General features: G+C 49.3%; 1 protein-coding gene across 2 annotated transcripts in view; it reads left to right on the forward strand.

Annotated features, from left to right (window-relative positions):
* Positions 1 to 19,241, forward strand: part of LOC311314017 (myosin IXB) — a 67,711-nt gene that overhangs the window by 23,686 nt on the left and 24,784 nt on the right. For both annotated transcript variants that reach the window (XM_084444293.1, XM_084444294.1), the window contains exons 3-13: positions 8,585 to 8,679; positions 11,604 to 11,666; positions 12,815 to 12,914; positions 13,505 to 13,605; positions 13,829 to 13,958; positions 14,295 to 14,384; positions 14,573 to 14,689; positions 14,804 to 14,938; positions 15,831 to 15,952; positions 17,160 to 17,301; positions 17,638 to 17,833. In XM_084444293.1, coding sequence (XP_084300419.1) covers positions 8,585 to 8,679; positions 11,604 to 11,666; positions 12,815 to 12,914; positions 13,505 to 13,605; positions 13,829 to 13,958; positions 14,295 to 14,384; positions 14,573 to 14,689; positions 14,804 to 14,938; positions 15,831 to 15,952; positions 17,160 to 17,301; positions 17,638 to 17,833 — 1,291 coding nt within the window. The remainder of the gene's footprint in view (positions 1 to 8,584; positions 8,680 to 11,603; positions 11,667 to 12,814; positions 12,915 to 13,504; positions 13,606 to 13,828; positions 13,959 to 14,294; positions 14,385 to 14,572; positions 14,690 to 14,803; positions 14,939 to 15,830; positions 15,953 to 17,159; positions 17,302 to 17,637; positions 17,834 to 19,241) is intronic.

The raw sequence follows: 19,241 nt of genomic DNA on the forward strand, positions 1-19,241 counted from the left end.
CTTAAAAAAAAAACAAAAAAAACTCTGACTACAGTTTCCATTGAGAGTGAGTTTTATGAGACCCCCTCATCCTGCACCAAAGAGAACAGCCTCTGCAGCCAGATTCATAGAGGGTCCCATGATGCCTGTCTGTCAAGTCTTTTGGCTCTGCAGAAGTAGAGGGATTTTTTCCCCCAGTCAGCAGAGTCCTTGTCCCCTTGGCAGCCTTCACCGCAGTCTCCCTATCCCAGAATGCACTTCTTCCCCCAGACCTGTGGTCTAACAAGCAGACCGAGACTGCGACCAGAGAGGCAATTCCCACAGGGGCTTAGCTAGCCTAGCCAGGCTCCATCCTGGCTCCGTACTGTAAAGGCCTCACTGGGCCCTGGAAGCCCCTCTCAGAAGGTTCTGGAAGGTTCTCTGGAAAAGGCCAGGCCCAGTGTTTCTACAGAGACCTCACAAGGTGGCTAATATGAGATGGCATTTTACAGAGGAAGTCAAACGCCTAGTTCCTCAGAAGGTCGATGCACCATAATTGCTAGTTTCCCCATAATGCATCTTGTGTTCCTCGTCTTGCAGCTAGTCCAGGGCTCCAATTCCAACAACCTATATAAAGGTCCTTTGGGGGGAAAAAATGGCTGTGAAATCGCATCCTTTCTCATTGGAAGCTGTTTAGGTCTGAATGGTTAAAGTGTAATGGTAAAGGTAAATGGACTGCACTTACAGGTATACAGTATAGTGCTATGCAGTATAGTGCTAGCCTGCTCATTGGGAGCAATTTGGGGTTCAGTGTCTTGCCCAAGGACACTTCGACATGCCGTCAGGAGGAGCCGGGATTCGAACCGCCGAACCTACGATCATTGGACGACCCGCTCTACCTCCTGAGCTACAGCCTCCCCTGTGAACATAAAAGTTTTTCAGTTTCCTGCAAGAGCTCACATTTTGAGATGATTGTCTTTGTAACGTGTTGCTGACAGAAAATTCTCTGTAGCTTTCTGTCTGCCGGCAGGCATATGGATCGACCCTACAACAGCATGGCTACTGTTACTGCCGTCAGTCTATTCTATAGATAACACCAGAAAAAGCCCCTAACAACTCCACAGTAGATCTAATCAGAGATTGCTAGTTTCCCCACTCTTGCATTAGTTAAACATGTCCCTGTATAACCAGATTGTCGTCTACAAAAGAGTTCATTCGGAAGGCTTGCTCTAAATCCAGGTCTCTCCACAGAACTGGTCCCACTGGTTATTCCTCTGTATTTCTCCTGTCAAGGCTTTTCTAAACGCTGGCCCCTTCTCGCCTTACAGTGGGAGCCCGATGTGCCCAGAGCGGCAGAATTGTGTCAACAGTCAGCAGTCGTTTCTGATTAATGATCCAAGCACCGTGTTTGTAAACCAGGGTGTTGCGTGATCAGATGTGTGACGTTTGACGTCATGCAAGCAGCAACATGGTTTGACTTTACAGAAAGAAGACAACCACAATCTGATATCAGCTCACCCATCTCAACCTCCGCCAGTTAGATGTCGCTGTACTGCTGCCGTGCTTTGAAGTTCCCACAGCTTCCCAGCATGAGATACGCCGTCATCACGACCACCTACTCAGAATTATCATTTCTCTTGCAACTCTACCCTACCTACCTTACCACAAAATACAACATGGTCTCTATGAGCTCTTTTTAACCTAGCAGAAGAGGGTTTCAGTTAGGAACAGAGTCAGACAGAGACACTTAAGGTCAACTCTGTTAATCTGGCGAGGTCTAGTCTAGTGTTGGGTAGTGTTAGGCTTGCTTGTCTGTGTTGACAGCTCCCGGCTCCTCTGCTGTACAGGGTGCGACACTGCGTCCCCGGCACACTGCATGACATAATTATGTATCAAATAGCATTGTGTGGTTAATGTTTCTGGCTCAGGAAGCTATCTTAGCTACTGTACCACACACCACCCTCTGCTCTTCCCCTCTCTGGGTCCCCAGCTAGTGCTTGGCCCAATTTGCCACGATCATCATCCATTTATAGACTTCACTTGCTCTGACTATGAATTGTGCTCAATTCAAATGAACTGTTGATGTTTCTGACTTCAGCTTGAGTAACTCGGTGTAATAATCCATAATGTGTGATGCACTTCACTGAAAGATTGACTGACTGTTTGATAGCAGAGTCGAGAACCAATTACCCACAAGGCCACACTACCGTTTCTCAGCTCACAGACAGGAACTTCCTATCATCCGGAACTCTCCTTCAGGAAGCAGCACTTGTATACTGCAGGAAGTGCTAGCCGCAGGAGTGCCTCTTGCCATTGGCCAATCTTCTCAGAGGAGGGTGTCCACAGACAGCGTACTGTATTCTTGCTCAGGAAGCTAGTGGAGTAACTGGCTATTTTGCATGGCTATTGTTTATTTGCCATTCTGGGGTACCACTCTCCTTCTTGACTATATTTGGCCAGTCTGTATGCCGAGTGGCATGGCCAGGGTGGGAATCCTGTTGGCGGACGATACAACAATGGACACAGTTCTTGGTCTTTAGCGCTCTTTAGCTCATAAACTGATAAGTTGTTTCTCAGTGATCTTGGCTTGGATTCGACCACTGAGGTTTCAAAGGGACAAGAGAGTTGAGCATAATCTTTATGGTTATAGAGCTTGTTATAGATACTTGTGTGTAATTTTCAGTTTACTGTAACCTGGACATTTATTCTCATAGCTAACTTAACACGTGAGCAAGCAGGCAGACGGTAGCAAGCAAGCTAGCTGGGTGCGTCTATTCATGGCCGTGACCACAGCCTGCTGTGTATTGATGTGGTGTGCTGAGCCTGGGTGTGGCTGCCTGCGACGGACCTGGTGAGGCCCGGTACAGTACGGAGGCCGCAACCAGAGTTCTGCAGCTAGCCTTGCCTCCTCTCTGTCTGCACACAGCAAGCTACAGTAACATGCAGGCCTGCGTAAGCCAACCAGAGGCATATTGGAGCAATTAAACTGGATTTTTGCTCCAATCAGATCATTTTTTTCCCCCTCTGTGCTTATTTCCTCTGTGCTGACATCTAACCGTTTTTTGTTTATTTTCCACTCGAGACAATTATGTACAGCTCAACTGTCACATGATTACAAGTGTCTGTTGGAATTGTGTTGTTGTTGTTCTTCAATCAGTTGTGCGGCTTCTTGTCTCCTTAAAAGGGATCCATCTCACTAAACAATGCCCCCCCAGGGAAGACCATATCATCTGACATCAACGGCGCAGTACAACAACAGCGAGCCCTCTTCCTCATCCTGAGTGCCTAAAGCACTCACTGACACACAGCATAATACCTCTATGCAGTGGTGAGGCCAGTAAATAAACAAATCTTCACTGACTACCGACTAACTGTTATTGGGTAGGGGCCTTAGATAATGAACCGTTTATAACTGAAACATCCCCCTGGTTCATTTGGGAAAGAATAGTCTTTTGTCTGGTCGGCTATTGAGGTAGCATGAAAGTCCTAGAATAAAGGAGAAGTTGTCCACAGAAGGCGGCTGTTATTCTTAACCACTATCATCATCATCGTCATGTGAATCCCCTGCAGCACTAGGCGCTATTAAGACACCAACAGCATTGAGGTCGTAACTGGGTATCATCTCTGTTGTGGCCTTGTAACTACCAGTGGTTTTATGTAGTCTCAGTCAGAGCTCTGCTCTCACATAGCCCCTCCAGTTATAGGTTAAGCAGAAAGGGCTGGACTGTTGTTTGGCTTTGCGTCCCGACCATGAATGCGGGAATTCTCGTTCGAGCGGCTCAAGAATCCTTTGTGAGTTTGCGGGAGAGATGTCTCCTTGGTGTCGGTGTCAGTGCACAGCAACGATGGTGGCAGCCGTTTACAGCAACAACACGCCTGTTTACACCAACCGGTATCGTCCCGTCCCGGACAAAGCAGGGGGGCTTGGTCTGGTAACGCTCAGGTCCAGGGCCGTGTTGTTTAGCGGGTGATTTGTAAGGAGAAACGCTGGCCCCACGGATCCTCTTTGTGGCTCCGCTGGGGGAGTGGACGGGGATCTGAGACTGCTTTGTCTAAGTGGAAATATACAGTGAGGCAGGCGGCCAGGGAACTCCGGAGAAGTCCCAGAGATAGGAACCAGTCAAGACAGGCAAATACGTCATGAAACACACACACACACACACACACACTCACCATGGTAACTAAAAAATACACTACATCTTAAAAACATCTCTCACTTATTCATTTTCTCTTTCCACCCCCTTTAACTTTTCTCTCACTCCTGCTTCTCTCTCTCTCTCTTCCAGTATCTTGTTCTCTTTCTCTCTGTCTTTCTCTCATTCTCTTTCTCTATCGTTCTCGTTCTCTCTCTCTCTTGTTCTCTCTCTTGTTCTCTCTCTCGTTCTTTCTCTCTCGCTCTCTCTCTCGGTCTCTCTCTCTCTCTCTCTGCCCCTCCTCTTTCTCATTCCTTCCCTGTGTCTATAGTCTTTCTCTCCACCATGGGGATGGCTTTCATTGCAGTATGCAGATGAGGCAGCCTGTTTCCACCGTCTCTGCTTGGGTTACCCATTGAGCCACTTCCCCATACCTGATGTGCCTCCCAGCCAATCACAAAGGCAGCACAGAGGCACGTTTGAATCTGAATGATGCTGTGACACGTTTTAGCATTCCCTCCACACCAGCGGGGCCAGGCCCTGGGTACTGTTCCCAGGGTCTGGTAGCCTTCGCTGGGGGACAGCACTAGAATGGATTTCTGTTCAATGCCAACTGACACAGCTTTAACCTGGACCGCTGTCAGTGGCAGCCCACCCAGATAAACAATCACTCTGTACACACACACACACACACATACATTCGCGCACACACACACACACACACACACACATACATGCGCACACACACACACACGTTCACAAACACACTCGGCCTCCATCCAAAAAATGTCCAAAAAAATCGATACAGCTGAGTATTGCAGATTATTTCCCATGGTACTGTAGGATATTGATTTTCCAGCCCTTCGCTTCAATACTTTTTTTTTGTTTGTGGCTGTAAGCCAGCGCACCATAGATAGCATTTGTCGGATTGTCACTTCCTCCTTCCCTCCCTCCTTCCCTCTTTCCCTCCATCCCATTGTTGACCTGCATTTCTATGTTGCCACCACTAGAGGCAGTGGTTCCAGAACACCAAAATAAATACACTATGACAACGCACAGTATCAAGTTCCTCGGTAGTGTAGTGGAGAAAGCGTCCATGCGGAAGGTCAGGGGTTCAAGCCCCGATGGGGAAGATATTTTTTTTATCACTGGATGTTATAGAAGCTATGTAAAAATGTGGTAACCTGGTGGTGCTATGTCAGTTATTGAATTTATGTGCAGTAATTGAACATTTGAAATACTCCTGTTTTAAAATTATACCTACAGTATAGCAGGGGTGAAAATCAACTTTTTGGCTCACGGTGAGTCACCTGCCAAGGGGACTGTAGATGAAAAAATCTACCGGCCAAGTATATCTTTTTTTCAGATAGCCTTCCGAAATCTAGTCGCCAATTGGAAATTTTACCTGCATTTGGCCGGTGGCAGGTGTTCATTTTCAGCCCTGAGTATAGGTGTCTCAGTACCCATTATATATTAGGCTATACTTTGCATGTATTTACCAGGTAAGTGTTTAGTAATTGGGGGACTATGAAAGGAGGGGTTACCCAAAAAATGTTCAGAGTAAGTTAATTTAGCAATAGAAATCCATAAGCCTAGGGCCAATGGGCCTAGGATATTGACAATAAACTACCGGTGGAATGGTGGTGGAGCAATAGCGTGAGCATTTCAGATTACTAGCGGACCGCTGTCCCTGATGCTAATAATCCGCCAGAGGTCCACTTGCCATTCGATGTGCAAATGGCCAGGAACCCGCCAGCGGATTCGGCCGGAGGTCCGCCAGCTCGTCCATCAGGGACCGGCTGTAGGTCCACTAGCCTGGTGTTATCTGGGTTTATCCCTTACCTTTGTCCAGAAACAGAAGTTGAACTAGCTACTGCTAGTTGTTTTGAGCTCATGAGCTAACTGGCTATCCCGCTCTTATTGTGCTGGATTAGCATTGGAAGCATTGGAACTGATGTGTCCAGGCGACAAGACCCATCTTAATTTATCAGACATTATTTCATGTAATTTCAATTCACAGTTATTTCAGTGGCATGACTAGCTTCCGTCCTACCAGTCCTGAACAGAAACAAGCCAGCCACGCACATAAGCCAGGCTGGACCTGGTCTGTTTTTTTAAGCACAACAAGGACAATATAGAATGAAACAGGGAATAAGTACAAAATGAAGGATAGAATTCAATGATCGATACATTATTCATGCATGTTGTATTAAATAGTTCTGACTCGATGTGTCCGCCGAGTTCTCAGTATAATGTGATGTACATATCAGACTACACAGGTGGTACACAGCAAGTTGCATTTCAGCACTATTATCAACATTTCAACAAATTATTGCATTGTATCGCAATACCGTATCACATGTATCGCGATAGCATCGTATTCATGACCCATGTATCGTGATAGCGTATCGTGAGGTCCTTGCCAATACCCAACCCTAATCCACATGCAATCGCAGACATCACACGGGCATACTGTGCGTCCACACATGCTCATGCACAACTGTAGCAGGAGTGTGTGTTGCGGTGTGTCTGAGCAGTGAGCCCTATAGGGAGGGAGGGAGGGAGGGAGGGGGCGAGTGAAGCTGTGTCTCAACAGGTCTAGGTTGGGACACAGTCACGGTTTTGGTGGTGACATGTCATCTGAAGAGACAGCCCTTCCTCCTCAAAGCAAACTACCACCGCCACTCTCGCACGTTCATCCTACTCACACTCTTCTTTCGGGAAAGTTATGCTGCAATACACGGCTCGCCTTATGCTATCATGAAGTGTCCCGTGTGTCTGTTGGGAAAGGTGGGCTCAGAGGCTGAAGTTGGTTTAAGTTGGAGTACGTCGGCTTGTGAACTGAGATCACATTAGAACGGCTGCAAATGGGTCAACGTTTCACTGTCAGGATTCTTAAAATCGGACCCCCCCTCTGTGTGACCGACCCCCCCCCCCCCCCCCACACACACACACACACACACACACACCTCCCTCTTAATCTGCTCAACCACCACTGTATCAAATTCACCCTGCAACTGGTGCTCGGGCACAATGTGGCTCCTATTTAAGATGCACTGAGTCAACCTCCCCTGCAGTGGCCTTTTGTTGCTGTGTGTGTGTGTTTTTTGTGTCTGTGTGTGTGTGTGTGTGTGTGTGTGTGTGTGTGTGTGTGTGTGCGTGTGTGCGTGTGTGTCTGTGTGTGTGTGTGTCTGCGTGTGCGTGCGTGCGTGCGTGTGTGCATGTGTGTGTGTTATTGAACAGGGCTGTTCATTCAGTCCTGATGGCAGGACTCTGTGTCCCTCTCTGGGATTGGCATTAGCCTGAGGGGCTCCAGGGCAGGGCAGGCTCCTGAGTCTAACACTGGTCTCACACAGGCCTCCAGAAAAGCCCATCTATCACCCCACCAGCCCACTGTCACCCCCTGGGGTGCGGGGAGCAGTTGAGGGAGGGGGGGGGGGGTCGGCTTTAGGAAAGAAGCCCCACATGGTCCCAGCTCCCCCCTCTCTCTCCCCCTCCCCTTCCTCTCTGCTCTCTCTCAGCTGCTGTTTTCATCCAGCGACGACCTCTGGACCTCGAGGTCGCCGTGTTGTCATCAGTGATTTGTTGCTGTTGTTCTGTTGTTGTTGTTGTTGATGTTGAAGACAGCAGTGAGAGCGCTGATGGCAGTGTCGGTGCAGGTCAAGCAGTAGTGAAACCACTCCCCCTCTCTCTCAAATAAAAGGGGATCTTGAATCTCAGTGGTTTCGTGGTCCATGCGAAGGAAATAGACACACGCACACACACGCACACACACACACACTCACACACACATTATAGCCACATGTTCTTGTATTTCTCTCTCTTCTTTGAAGTACCATCATGACCCCATTTATGTCTTTAAAAGGAAAAGAAAGAACGTAGAAAAAGAAGGGAAAAAGGGACAAAAAGGGAGCAAGTGATGAGGGTGTAGTGATCATGGATGTGACGTTAACAACTGTTCTGTCTCTGCTCCCTGTCTCTCTGCTCCCTGTCTCTCTCTCTCTCTCCTTCCGGTCTGTCTCTCTCTGCTCCCTGTCTTTCTCTCTCCTCCTTGTCTATCTCTCCTCCCTGTCTATCTCTTCTTCCGGTCTGTCTCTCTCTGCTCCCTGTCTCTCTCTCTCCTCCCTGTCTATCTCTCCTTCCGGTCTTTCTCTCTCTACTCCCTGTCTCTCTCTCTCTCCTCCCTGTCTCTCTATCTCCTTCATGTCTTTCTCTCTTTCCTTCCTGTCTCTCTCTCTCCTCCATGTCTCTCTCTCCTCTCTGTCTTTCTCTCTCCTCCCTGTCTCTCCTCTCTGTCTCTCTCTCCTCCCTGTCTCTCTCTCCTCCCTGTCTCTCTCTCCTCTCTGTCTCTCTCCTCTCTGTCTCTCTCTCCTCCCTGTCTCTCATCTCTGTCTCTCTCTCCTCTCTCTCTCTCTGTCTCCTCCCTGTCGATCTCTCCTCTCTGTATCTTCTCTCCTCCCTGTCTCTCTCTCCTCTCTGTCTGTGTCTCCCAGGCGTTTGGGAATGCCAAGACGGCCCACAACAACAACTCCAGCCGCTTCGGGAAGTTCATCCAGGTCAACTACCTGGAGAGTGGCGTGGTCAGGGGGTGAGTAATGATACCGTGTGCGTGTGTGTGTGTGTGTGTGCGTGTGCGTGTGTGCGCGTGTGTGTGTGTGTGTGTGTGTGTGTGTGTGTGTGTGTGTGTGGGCGCGTGTGCTCATGACAGACTGTCATCTCTCTTACCGTAAGTCAGTGAGACTTCTTATGTGCGTGGGTGTGTTTCAAGCTGGGATTCCCCTTTAAAGGAGTAGTAAAGGGAAAATGCATGTTTAGCCCTGTTTTAAGGTTACTTATGATCATATACAATGGTTCAGATCAAAACGTTGACAAAGCTAGCATTTTCGAGAAAGTTGATAATTGCTCTACCACCGTTTTGGTCATACAATGGATGTGCATGAACAACCACAACAGGCCTACGCTCTATGTAAGCACAACTAGCGATTCATAAAGACAGATTGATGAAAACAACCGTTTCGCGGCAGAAAATAGATTTTTAGAAACTGCATTCCCGGTGCCCCCACCACCGCCATTACATGGATATACTGGCTCGCGCTGGATTTTAAATTTCTTCTACATGCCTCTGAACTACACCAAAGTGATCTCGGTGAGTCAAACGTCTTAAAATGTGTCGTAAATAAGGTCCAGGTTGTCAAAAACGAGCATTGTCCTTTAAATAAGGTCCAGGTTGTCAAAAACGAGCACTCTCCTTTAAGGCAGTAGTGTCACCTTCCCCTCCAGGCAGCGTCTCTGGTTAGGAACTGTGTCACTGTTCGCTCTGCGTCCTCACTTCCTCCCCGGCACAGGAAGAGGTTTCTGCACTTTTAACAAACCAGAAATGAAGGACACATTAAAGTAACACTGTTCATTGCATTGCTTGTAATAAAGTGGTCACTGCAGAATTGAAATCTTAAGTGAAACCGTAATCCCTGTTAAATTTGTCTTAAATTGTAACCGCAAAGACCTACCTCTACAATGCAGGGGGATTGTAATGTGCCTTTAACCCTGCAATTTCGTGAGCCACTCTACAACACAAACACTCAGCAGTCTTGCCCATTAGAGCCCCCGTTAGAGCCAGCCTCATCATCTATATTGGATTGGTTATCCTGAGGAGAGTCATCTGCAGTGAAGTGATCTAATAAGGGTGCGTTGGTTGGATTCAGCCACTTGAGAACCCCCTGCGGTCCAGTCATAAGGGCTGGGGGTGTGGATCCTGTTTAGCTTGCGGCCGTGAGAGGCCACTGATCACAGAGGACAGCTTTGATGCTCTGGATCTCCACAGTGAACAAAGCAAGTCTGCCGATCGGCCTGTCTGTCTGTCGGCCTTGTCTGTTGACCTTCCTGTTTGCCTGCATGCCTCTCTGTCTGTCCGTCCATCTGCCGGCCTGTCTGTCTGCCTCTTTGCCTGCCTGTCTGTCTGCCTATCTGTCTGTCTGTAGGTGCAGAGCCATAGAGCAGATGAACAAAGACTGTGTCTCTCCTCTCCTCCGCTGTTTGACTGATGAACAGGATGTTTTCATTGACTCTAGGCTGACTGGCTGGTTGGCTGGTTGGCTGACTGGCTTACTGGCTGGCTCTTGTTGAGCTAGTCAAATCCTGTACTGAGGAATGGACAGGGTTTTTCCTGCATAGAGGAATTTTTGGCGCCCCCCAAAGAGATTTTAGCCAGAGCCAAAGGAAAATCACTAGTGCCAAAATGCTAAAAATTAATCAAAATGTTTGATAGCTTGTTTCAAGTGCAGCCCATCCCTCTTTCTTGCATTGTCCATGGTTTGGACCACTAGTAATCAAGACAATTAATAGACAGGTTATCAGTACGTTTTGTCTTCATATCCATTTTGTGTCATGTCGGGAGATTTCCCGCGATTGTGAAAAGTGAGCTCAATCAGAACGACAGCGAAGAATATAGGCTTATACAGTACAAACTGGTAGGCTACTCGGCATAAAACGTAGGTTTCCCAAAAAAATTGTGTGCGCTCACCCCTCAAAGACCCATTCTGAGCCAGGAAAAACCCTGATGATTTTGCCTTTGGAAAAAGAGAATGACACTGTGATAGCCACATACCTGGAGTGGAGGACATGCTAATCTAACTTTGTTTGTCTTTGTGTGTGCCTGTGTCCGTATCTGTGTGTGTGTGTCCGTGTGTGTCCGTGTGTGTGTGTCCGTGTGTGTGTGTGTGTCCATCCGTCTGTGTGTATATGTATGTATGCGTGCGTGTGTGTGTGTATGTGCGTGTCCGTCCGTCTGTGTGTGTGTGTGTGTGCGCGCGCGTGTGTCTCTCTCCCACCCTCTCCTCTATTACCTGTTGACAGACATACAGCCCTGGCTCTCGGCCGTGGTAATGCATCAGTCCACATTCCTGGCCGACCATGTTTTCTATTAGACCGGTGTCTATCAAAGACCCGTCGGAGGACCGAGGGGCTAATAGACAGACATCAACCATCCCTCTGACACACCAGACCTATTCTTAGCCGGTCAGCAGCAGCTAGAGAGGGCCTATTCTGCCCACGCCTGGCTCCCCGTGTGTAAGATCCGACTAGGTAGCGGCCTACGTTTAGACCGTTGCCCGTCGTACTGTAGCTGGCTGGGCTGGGAGTGTAGTACTGCGGCGTTGACGGGGGCCCAGTGATAGACTCCGCCCCCCGTGTGTGAACGCCGGGCCTCTTTGTTCCACTCACTTTATTGTTCCGACCATCTGCCTGGGCTCCACCCCCACTTCCAGCCCACTTTCACATTGACCACTCCGCACGCACACACACACACACACACGCGCGCGCGCTCGCACGCTGGAGTTGAATGGGCCAGGTGACCTTCGGTGTCAGTTGACTGATGTTCATTCTCTCTCCGTGTCTCCCTCTTTCCCTTAATTTGTCCTCCCCCAACTCCCTTTCACTCTATCGCTCTCTCCCATCCTCCGTCTCACCCCCTTCTCCCTCCCTCCCTCTCTCCCTCCCTCCCTCCCTCTCTCCCAGGGCCGTGGTGGAGAAGTACCTCTTGGAGAAGTCCCGTCTGGTCTCCAGAGAGAAGAACGAGAGGTAAAGAGCAACAGGCGGCCGCAACCTTTCACCCCCGTTGGCCTCCTGGGGGGGGGGCCCTCTTATCCAAACAGGGGGTAGGGTTCCCCCGGGTGCCTGTGATATTTAGATAGTCAGAAGACAGACACAAGAGTTCAGACCCTCCATCCCGTCTCCTCAAGAGTCCACACATCCCGTCACTACACACCCCGTCACTCCCCCCTGCACGGATTTCAAACCGTCACACCGACGCTACTGTAAGCCAATCCACGCTCATACTTCCAGCCTATCCAGTCCTGCTATTAAACACATGAAAGGGAGTGAACGGTACGTAGTGTGTCAGCGGTGAGTCGACCTGGCCGTGATCCACTCTGGTCCGGTTACTCAGCCCGTGAGTCTGCCAGAGGGTTATCCATTGACTACGGGGCTGCCTTTGATGTTCAAATAGCAAGATATATATCAACTTCACTCATGTTGTTAAACATGAACAAGTAGCCCATATAAGCTGTACCTGTGTAATATCGGCCAGATAATCACAGTCTCGGATACTCAGCCTCCCGTGTGTGAGTCATGCGCCCGTTGCTCACAGCCGTGTGTGTTTGTGTGTGTGTGTGTGTGTGTGTATAATTAATCACTCAAACGACCGGTGCTGTCACTCCACCTGTGTTATTGCCATATCTGTCTGGCCGTCTGTCTGTCTGTCCGTACGCGAAACGGTGATGTCAGTGTGTCTCACTAGAACTGTCAACATGGGAACTTGTAATTACACCCCCTTGTACCGGTTAACAACAGTGCCTGCCAACCACGCCACTGATGACAAGACTCTCGCTCCCTCTCTCAGTTTATTGGCTTAGGGTCAGACACAGCCAATGGGGCGAGGTAGACAATTGGCTGGCTCTTTATTAAACAATCTAGAGGTGTAGCTGATAAGAACAGATGGTCACAGTTACAGTAGAACATACCTCAGTAGTGACTTTCACTCACAACCGCCTGCCGTTTTTACAAAAAGGTCATACAGTGTCAACCCACAAGAACAAGCGATGTTAACCCTGTGTGAAAAGTGTAACAAACAAACATGCAGTGCTGCTGACCATGTGTGACTTTATCTGTTATGTTCACCACTAATCTGTGTCGTGTGTGTGTGTGTGCGTGTGCGCGCGTGTGTGTAGGAACTACCACGTGTTCTACTACCTTCTCGTGGGTGCGTCAGAGGAGGAGCGGAAGGAGTTCAGACTGCTGCAGCCTGAAGACTACCTCTACCTCAAACAGGTGCAGCACCGCCCGCCCCCAGAAACACTCCCCGCTGAAACGAACGCCACATCCCTGTGGTTCCCCCCTTGAGCCGCATGTCTGATATTAGCCTTATTTTGAGGTACAGCATGTTCTCGATAGATAGTCCCCGTTACCGTGCAGTACACTCCCATAAAGGCTACTGAGTATCACAAAGGTGAAAGAAAAGGTGAAAAGTCAAATACCCTATCCTTGCGATCCTATTTGACCTTCATTGTTTAGTTTTCAGTAATACTGCTGTAGGCTCTCTTTCCACTGCGTGGTCATAGCTGGTCATAGCTGGTCATAGCTGGTCATAGCTGGTCTGCGTATTGTTGTGTGTACGAACCGTCATGGTGACGTGACTCAGCGGTGGTTAAGCTAGCATGCTGTTGTCGTCGTCATGCAGCGAACGGTCTGCACATGCTCCCAGCTCTCTGCTTCCTGCCCGTACGTGCGCCGCACGGCGATGAGGCATCACACACACATCCTCCCCTTCTCACCTTCCGCTCACTTCCTCCTCCCGCCTTCACTCTCTCTCCCTCCTTCTCTCTCTCTCCCTCCTTCTCTCTCTCTCTCTTTCTCTGCAGGAGAACTTTAAGATAGAAGATGAGGAGGACCTACGTCATGACTTTGAGCGCCTGCAGCAGGCCATGGAGATGGTGGGCTTCCTGGCCGCCACCAAGAAACAGTGAGTCACTGACCATGTCAAAGGTGCCCCTCAGTGACAACATGCCCCCCCCCCCCCAAAAAAAAAAAAACAACTCCCTTTGCTCTCTCCCCCTACATGTCCAAGTATCCCCCATACTTGAATAGCAGGCGTAGCTCGATATGTAAAAGCTAGTTTTCCAGGGCGCTGAAATGCGAGCCCCGTGTGTCCGAGTCGCTCAGTGACCTCTTTCTGTCCCCCGCAGGATCTTCTCCGTGCTGTCGGCCATCTTGTACCTAGGAAACGTGACCTACAGGCGGAAGTCGACGGGGAGGGATGAGGGGCTGGAAGTGGGGCCCCCCGAGGTCCTAGCCAACCTCTCGGACCTGCTCAAGGTAACCACCCGTCCCCTCCTGAGGAGAGGAGAGTAGGGGACAGAGACCAGGGATCAGGCCCCAGTGTTCAATCTCTGGATTCATCACGTCCCAATAGATGAGTTTTCTCTGTTGCAGTTCAGTCGGGATCTCTGTCACCTCCTTAAAGGACTCAGTTCTCTAAATCCGTCTGTGTGAAAACTGCACTGTCATGTTCACAGCTGTCATCATGAGCTATGAGTCCGGTTGTGTGTTTCATTGGCCTGTCTGTATGTCTGTCTGTCTGTCTCTCTGTGTGTGTGTGTGTGTGTGTGTGCGTGTGCGTGTGCGTGTGTGTGTGTGTGCGCGTCTTCCCAGGTGAAAGAGGAGCTGCTGGTGGAGGCACTGACTAAGAGGAAAACGGTGACAGTCAATGACAAGCTGATTTTGCCCTACAGCCACAGTGAGGTACAAGCATCCGTCTCTAACCTGTCATCAGGCCTCATATCTGTCAGTCTGTCTCATTCTTTGTCACTCTCTTTCTTTCTCTTTGTCTCTTTCTCTACCTCCCTCTCTCTCTCTTACTCTCTTTCTCTCTTCTCAGGCATGGTCTGTCTCTCTCTGACTGTATGTCTCTCTCTCTCGGTCTCTCTCAGGCCATCACGGCGAGAGACTCCATGGCCAAGTCTCTGTACAGCGCCCTGTTTGACTGGATCGTCCTGCGCATCAATCATGCACTGCTCAACAAGAAAGACATGGAAGAATCTGTCCCGGTAAGCACACATGTGCGTGCACACATGCGTGGGGCGCACACACACACACACACACACGCACACACATGTGTTCCGCACACTCAAATGACTAATTTCTGTTTCTGTCCGTGTCAGTGTTTGTCCATCGGTGTGCTCGACATATTTGGCTTTGAAGACTTTGAGACCAACAGCTTTGAGCAGTTCTGCATCAACTATGCCAACGAGCAGCTGCAGTACTACTTCAACCAGCACATCTTTAAACTGGAGCAGGTGAGCTCAGGATATCAGGCTCTCTCTCTCTCTCTCTCTCTCTCTCTATCTCTCTCTCTCTCCCTCTCTCCCATGGGTGTAGAATTTAGGACGGACGCTGGGCTCATGTCCCCACCAATATTCAGGGACTACTGAATTGTCCTCAGCAGTAATGTTACGAGCCGTGGTCTCGTATTGATTCAGTGTTGAAAGTGCATTTTTATTTTTCAATACGGGACAATCACATATTAACGACAATGACTTGCCTTCCATTGCAAACGCGGCAAGTTTTGAGCCACGACGAGGCTCTTTTGCCTGCTGAATTGCATAACATAAACAAACATGTAATGTTTACATAAGTTAGGTTTTTGAACCCTGTCAGTTGTTATCAGTTTGTATGCAGCAAGTGCACAGTGGGCCAAATGAATGATCATCAGTTCAGGAGGTTGAAGAACCAGCCATCAGGATAATCCGATCTGACTCAAATGTATGCTTTTTAAATTATATATAGTGCAAAAAAAAAATTTGGCTTGCTCGCATTAAATGTCCCTACCAAAGCACAAAAATACACTCTGCCCCTACCTCTCCCACTCCTTCCTCTCTCTCTCTCTCCATCTCCCCTCCCTCTCCTTCCCTGTCTCCTCTTTCTCTCTCTCTCTCCCCTCTCTCTCTCTCTCTCTTGCTCTATCACGCTCTCTCTCTCCATCTCCCCTCCCTCTCCTTCCCTGTCTCCTTTCTCTCTCTCTCTCTCTCCCTCTCTCTCTCTCTCTCTCTCCCTCTCCCCCCCCCCTCTCTCTCTCTCTCTCTCTCTCTCTCCCCCCCCCCCTCTCTCTCTCTCTCTCTCTCTCTCTCTCTCTCTCTCTCTCTCTCCCCCTCAGTTCTGACCCCGTTTGTCTCTCTAATCCACCACCAGGAGGAGTACCAGGCAGAGGGCATCACCTGGCACAATATCGACTACACAGACAATGTGGGCTGTATCCACCTGATCAGCAAGAAGCCCACTGGACTCCTCTACCTGCTGGACGAGGAGAGCAAGTAGGTCCTCTTATCAGCAGCACACCTTAAAGGGATAGTTCACGCAAATCCTTAAAGGGATATTTATGTTTTTCCTACCTTAGTTTGGAAGTTATCTCTGGTTTTCAAGAGTGACTTCAACCTCAAGATACCTTGCCTTCTCTCCTTTTTCCTCTCTCTACCTCTCTCCTCTCTCCTTCCTGCTCTCTACCTCTGTCCTCTCTTCTTCCTCATCTCTACCTTCTGTGCTCTGCTTCCTCCTCACTCGACTTCTCCTTCCTCCTCTCTCCTTCCTCCTCTCTACCTCCTTCCTCCTCTCTTCCTCTCTCCTTCCTCCTCTCTCTACTTCTCCTTCCTCCTCTGCCTCTCTCCTTCCTCCTCTCTGCCTCTCTCTGTCCTCTCTTCTTCCTCTCTCCTCTCTCTCCTCTCTTCTTCCTCTCTCCTCTCTCCTCTCTTCTTCCTCTCTCCTCTCTCTCCTCTCTCTGTCCTCTCTCCTCTCTGTCCTCTCTCCTCTCTCTCCTCTCTGTCCTCTGTCCTCTCTGTCCTCTCTCCTCTCTCTCCTCTCTGTCCTCTCTCCTCTCTGTCCTCTCTTCTTCCTCTCTCTCCTCTCTCTGTCCTCTCTCTGTCCTCTCTCCTCTCTGTCCTCTCTCCTCTCTCTCCTCTCTCTGTCCTCTCTCCTCTCTGTCCTCTCTTCTTCCTCTCTCCTCTCTCTCCTCTCTCTGTCCTCTCTCCTCTCTGTCCTCTCTCCTCTCTCTCCTCTCTCTCCTCTCTCTGTCCTCTCTCCTCTCTGTCCTCTCTTCTTCCTCTCTCCTCTCTCTCCTCTCTCTGTCCTCTCTCCTCTCTGTCCTCTCTCTGTCCTCTCTCCTCTCTGTCCTCTCTTCTTCCTCTCTCCTCTCTCTCCTCTCTCCTCTCTGTCCTCTCTCCTCTCTGTCCTCTCTTCTTCCTCTCTCCTCTCTCTCCTCTCTCTGTCCTCTCTCCTCTCTGTCCTCTCTCTGTCCTCTCTCCTCTCTGTCCTCTCTTCTTCCTCTCTCCTCTCTCTCCTCTCTCTGTCCTCTCTCCTCTCTGTCCTCTCTCCTCTCTCTCCTCTCTCTGTCCTCTCTCCTCTCTGTCCTCTCTTCTTCCTCTCTCCTCTCTCTCCTCTCTCTGTCCTCTCTCCTCTCTCTCCTCTCTCTGTCCTCTCTCCTCTCTGTCCTCTCTCCTCTCTGTCCTCTCTCCCTCCTCTGTCCAGTTTTCCTCATGCCACTGACCAGACCCTGCTGGCCAAGTTCAAGCAGCAGCACCATGGCAACAAGTACTTTGTGTCCACGCCTGTCATGGAGCCGGCCTTTGTCATCCAACACTTCGCTGGGAAGGTCAAGTACCAGATCAAGGTAGGGACACTGACCCATATACACACTATCATGGGTTAGGGACTGGCCAACCACACAATACGATCAGAGGAGGATTCTTGAAAGGAATGTTCCCCCCAAGGATGATTATTACAATGAAAACCTTCCTCTACGAAAGTAAACATCATCATAGTCATTGGCACTCATCATACTTTGTGACAGGAACTTTCAGTGTTCGTGTAATAATAAGACCTAACACTTGCCCCTGTGTGTGTGTGTGTGTGTGTGTGTGTGTTTGTGTGTGTTCGTGTGTGCGTGTGCGCGTGTGCGCGTGCGTGTGTGTGCGCGTGCGTGTGTGTGCGCGTGCGTGTGTCTCAGGACTTCCGGGAGAAGAACACGGACCACATGCGTCCGGACATCGTGGCGCTGCTTCGGAGCAGCGACCGGGCCTACGTGCGGCAGCTGATCGGGATGGACCCGGTGGCCATGTTCCGCTGGGGCGTCCTGCGCGCCACCGTCCGGGGCGTGGCCGGCTTCAACGAGGCCGGGCGCCGCTGGGCCGCCAAGACCGCAGGTAGAGCAGAGACGGCGACGCTCAGTCGATCGCAGTAGAACTGATGTTTAGTCAGGCTGCCGTAGGCGCAATGAAGATATAGCATAGATTCTAGGGGCGGGCGGCCCGTCTAGCTCAGGCGGCCCTAATCTCAGGGTCGTAGGTTAGAGCCCCATGTTGGTCTTAGCTAAGCATTTCATTGGATGTGGTACCCATCATGATATTACAAATAAACACAATACATACTATGATCAACTGGCAGAGCATACTATAGAGCAGACTCGGAGTATACTTGAACAGACTCTTAGTATACTATAGAGCAGACTCAGAGTATACTATAGAATAGCCCTGGTCCAGGTCGGTGTACTATTCGGGGCTATACCGCTCTGCCAGGGACCATTCATTATGCCATAGACTTTTTTGTTGTAGTTGTAGCCCCCCACCTCTTATATAAAAAGCACCTTTTGCACTTAAATAGCACATATCACCTGCATCCCTGATCACGTGATCTCTCTCCACTATAAACAGCATGTGAGATCATGTGATTAGGTTCTCGAAGCCAGGCTAGTGGATACCATTATAGTTGAGTGGATATCCATGGATATGTGCTATTTAAGTGCAAAATGTTGCTTTTCATATAAAAGGTGGGGGGCTACAACTGTAGCCACCTCGGAGAAAAGGCTTTAATCTTTCGAAAAATGTCTTCACTTTGGTCAGTAAAGAAATAATATTGTCTGTAGATGCAGTAATCTAGACCGAGCGAAAAAAGTCTATGGCACAATGAATGGTTCCTGGCAGGGCGGTATACCTGGGTATAGCCCCGAATAGTATCCCGACCTGGACCAGGGCTAACTATAGAACAGACTCAAGAGTATACTATAGAGCAGACTCAGAGTATACTATAAAACAGACTCTGAGAATACTAGAACAGACTCTGAGAATACTAGAACAGACTCAAAGTATACTGTAGAACAGACTCTTGAGTATACTATAGAACAGACTGAGTATACTAGAGCAGACTGAGTATACTAGAACAGACTCTGGGTATACTAGATCAGACTCAGAGTATACTATAGAACAGAGTATGCACTAGGACCGACTACACAGCTCTGACATCATACAGCGGTGACCAATTTCCAGAAGAGGTCACTACTTGCCGTGCATAGATGAAGCTCTGCTCCTGGTTGTGTGTGACTGTATCGGTGTGTCCATTCATATTCATATGTACACTGAGCTGAGGCACCACAGCTGGTCCTCCCGTTAACCAGGCTGTGTGTTATTATGGTCAGTAGTCCACAAGGCCTCATATCCCTCATGGTTCCCTACCCAGTCATTAGGCAAGGCAAGGCAGGTTTATTTGTATAGCACATTTTCAGCAACAAGGCAACTCAAAGTGCTCTGCATGAGACATTGAAAGCATCAAGACAAA

Source organism: Borostomias antarcticus (assembly GCF_949987555.1).
Source record: "Borostomias antarcticus genome assembly, chromosome: 10".
Classification (NCBI taxonomy): domain Eukaryota; kingdom Metazoa; phylum Chordata; class Actinopteri; order Stomiiformes; family Stomiidae; genus Borostomias; species Borostomias antarcticus.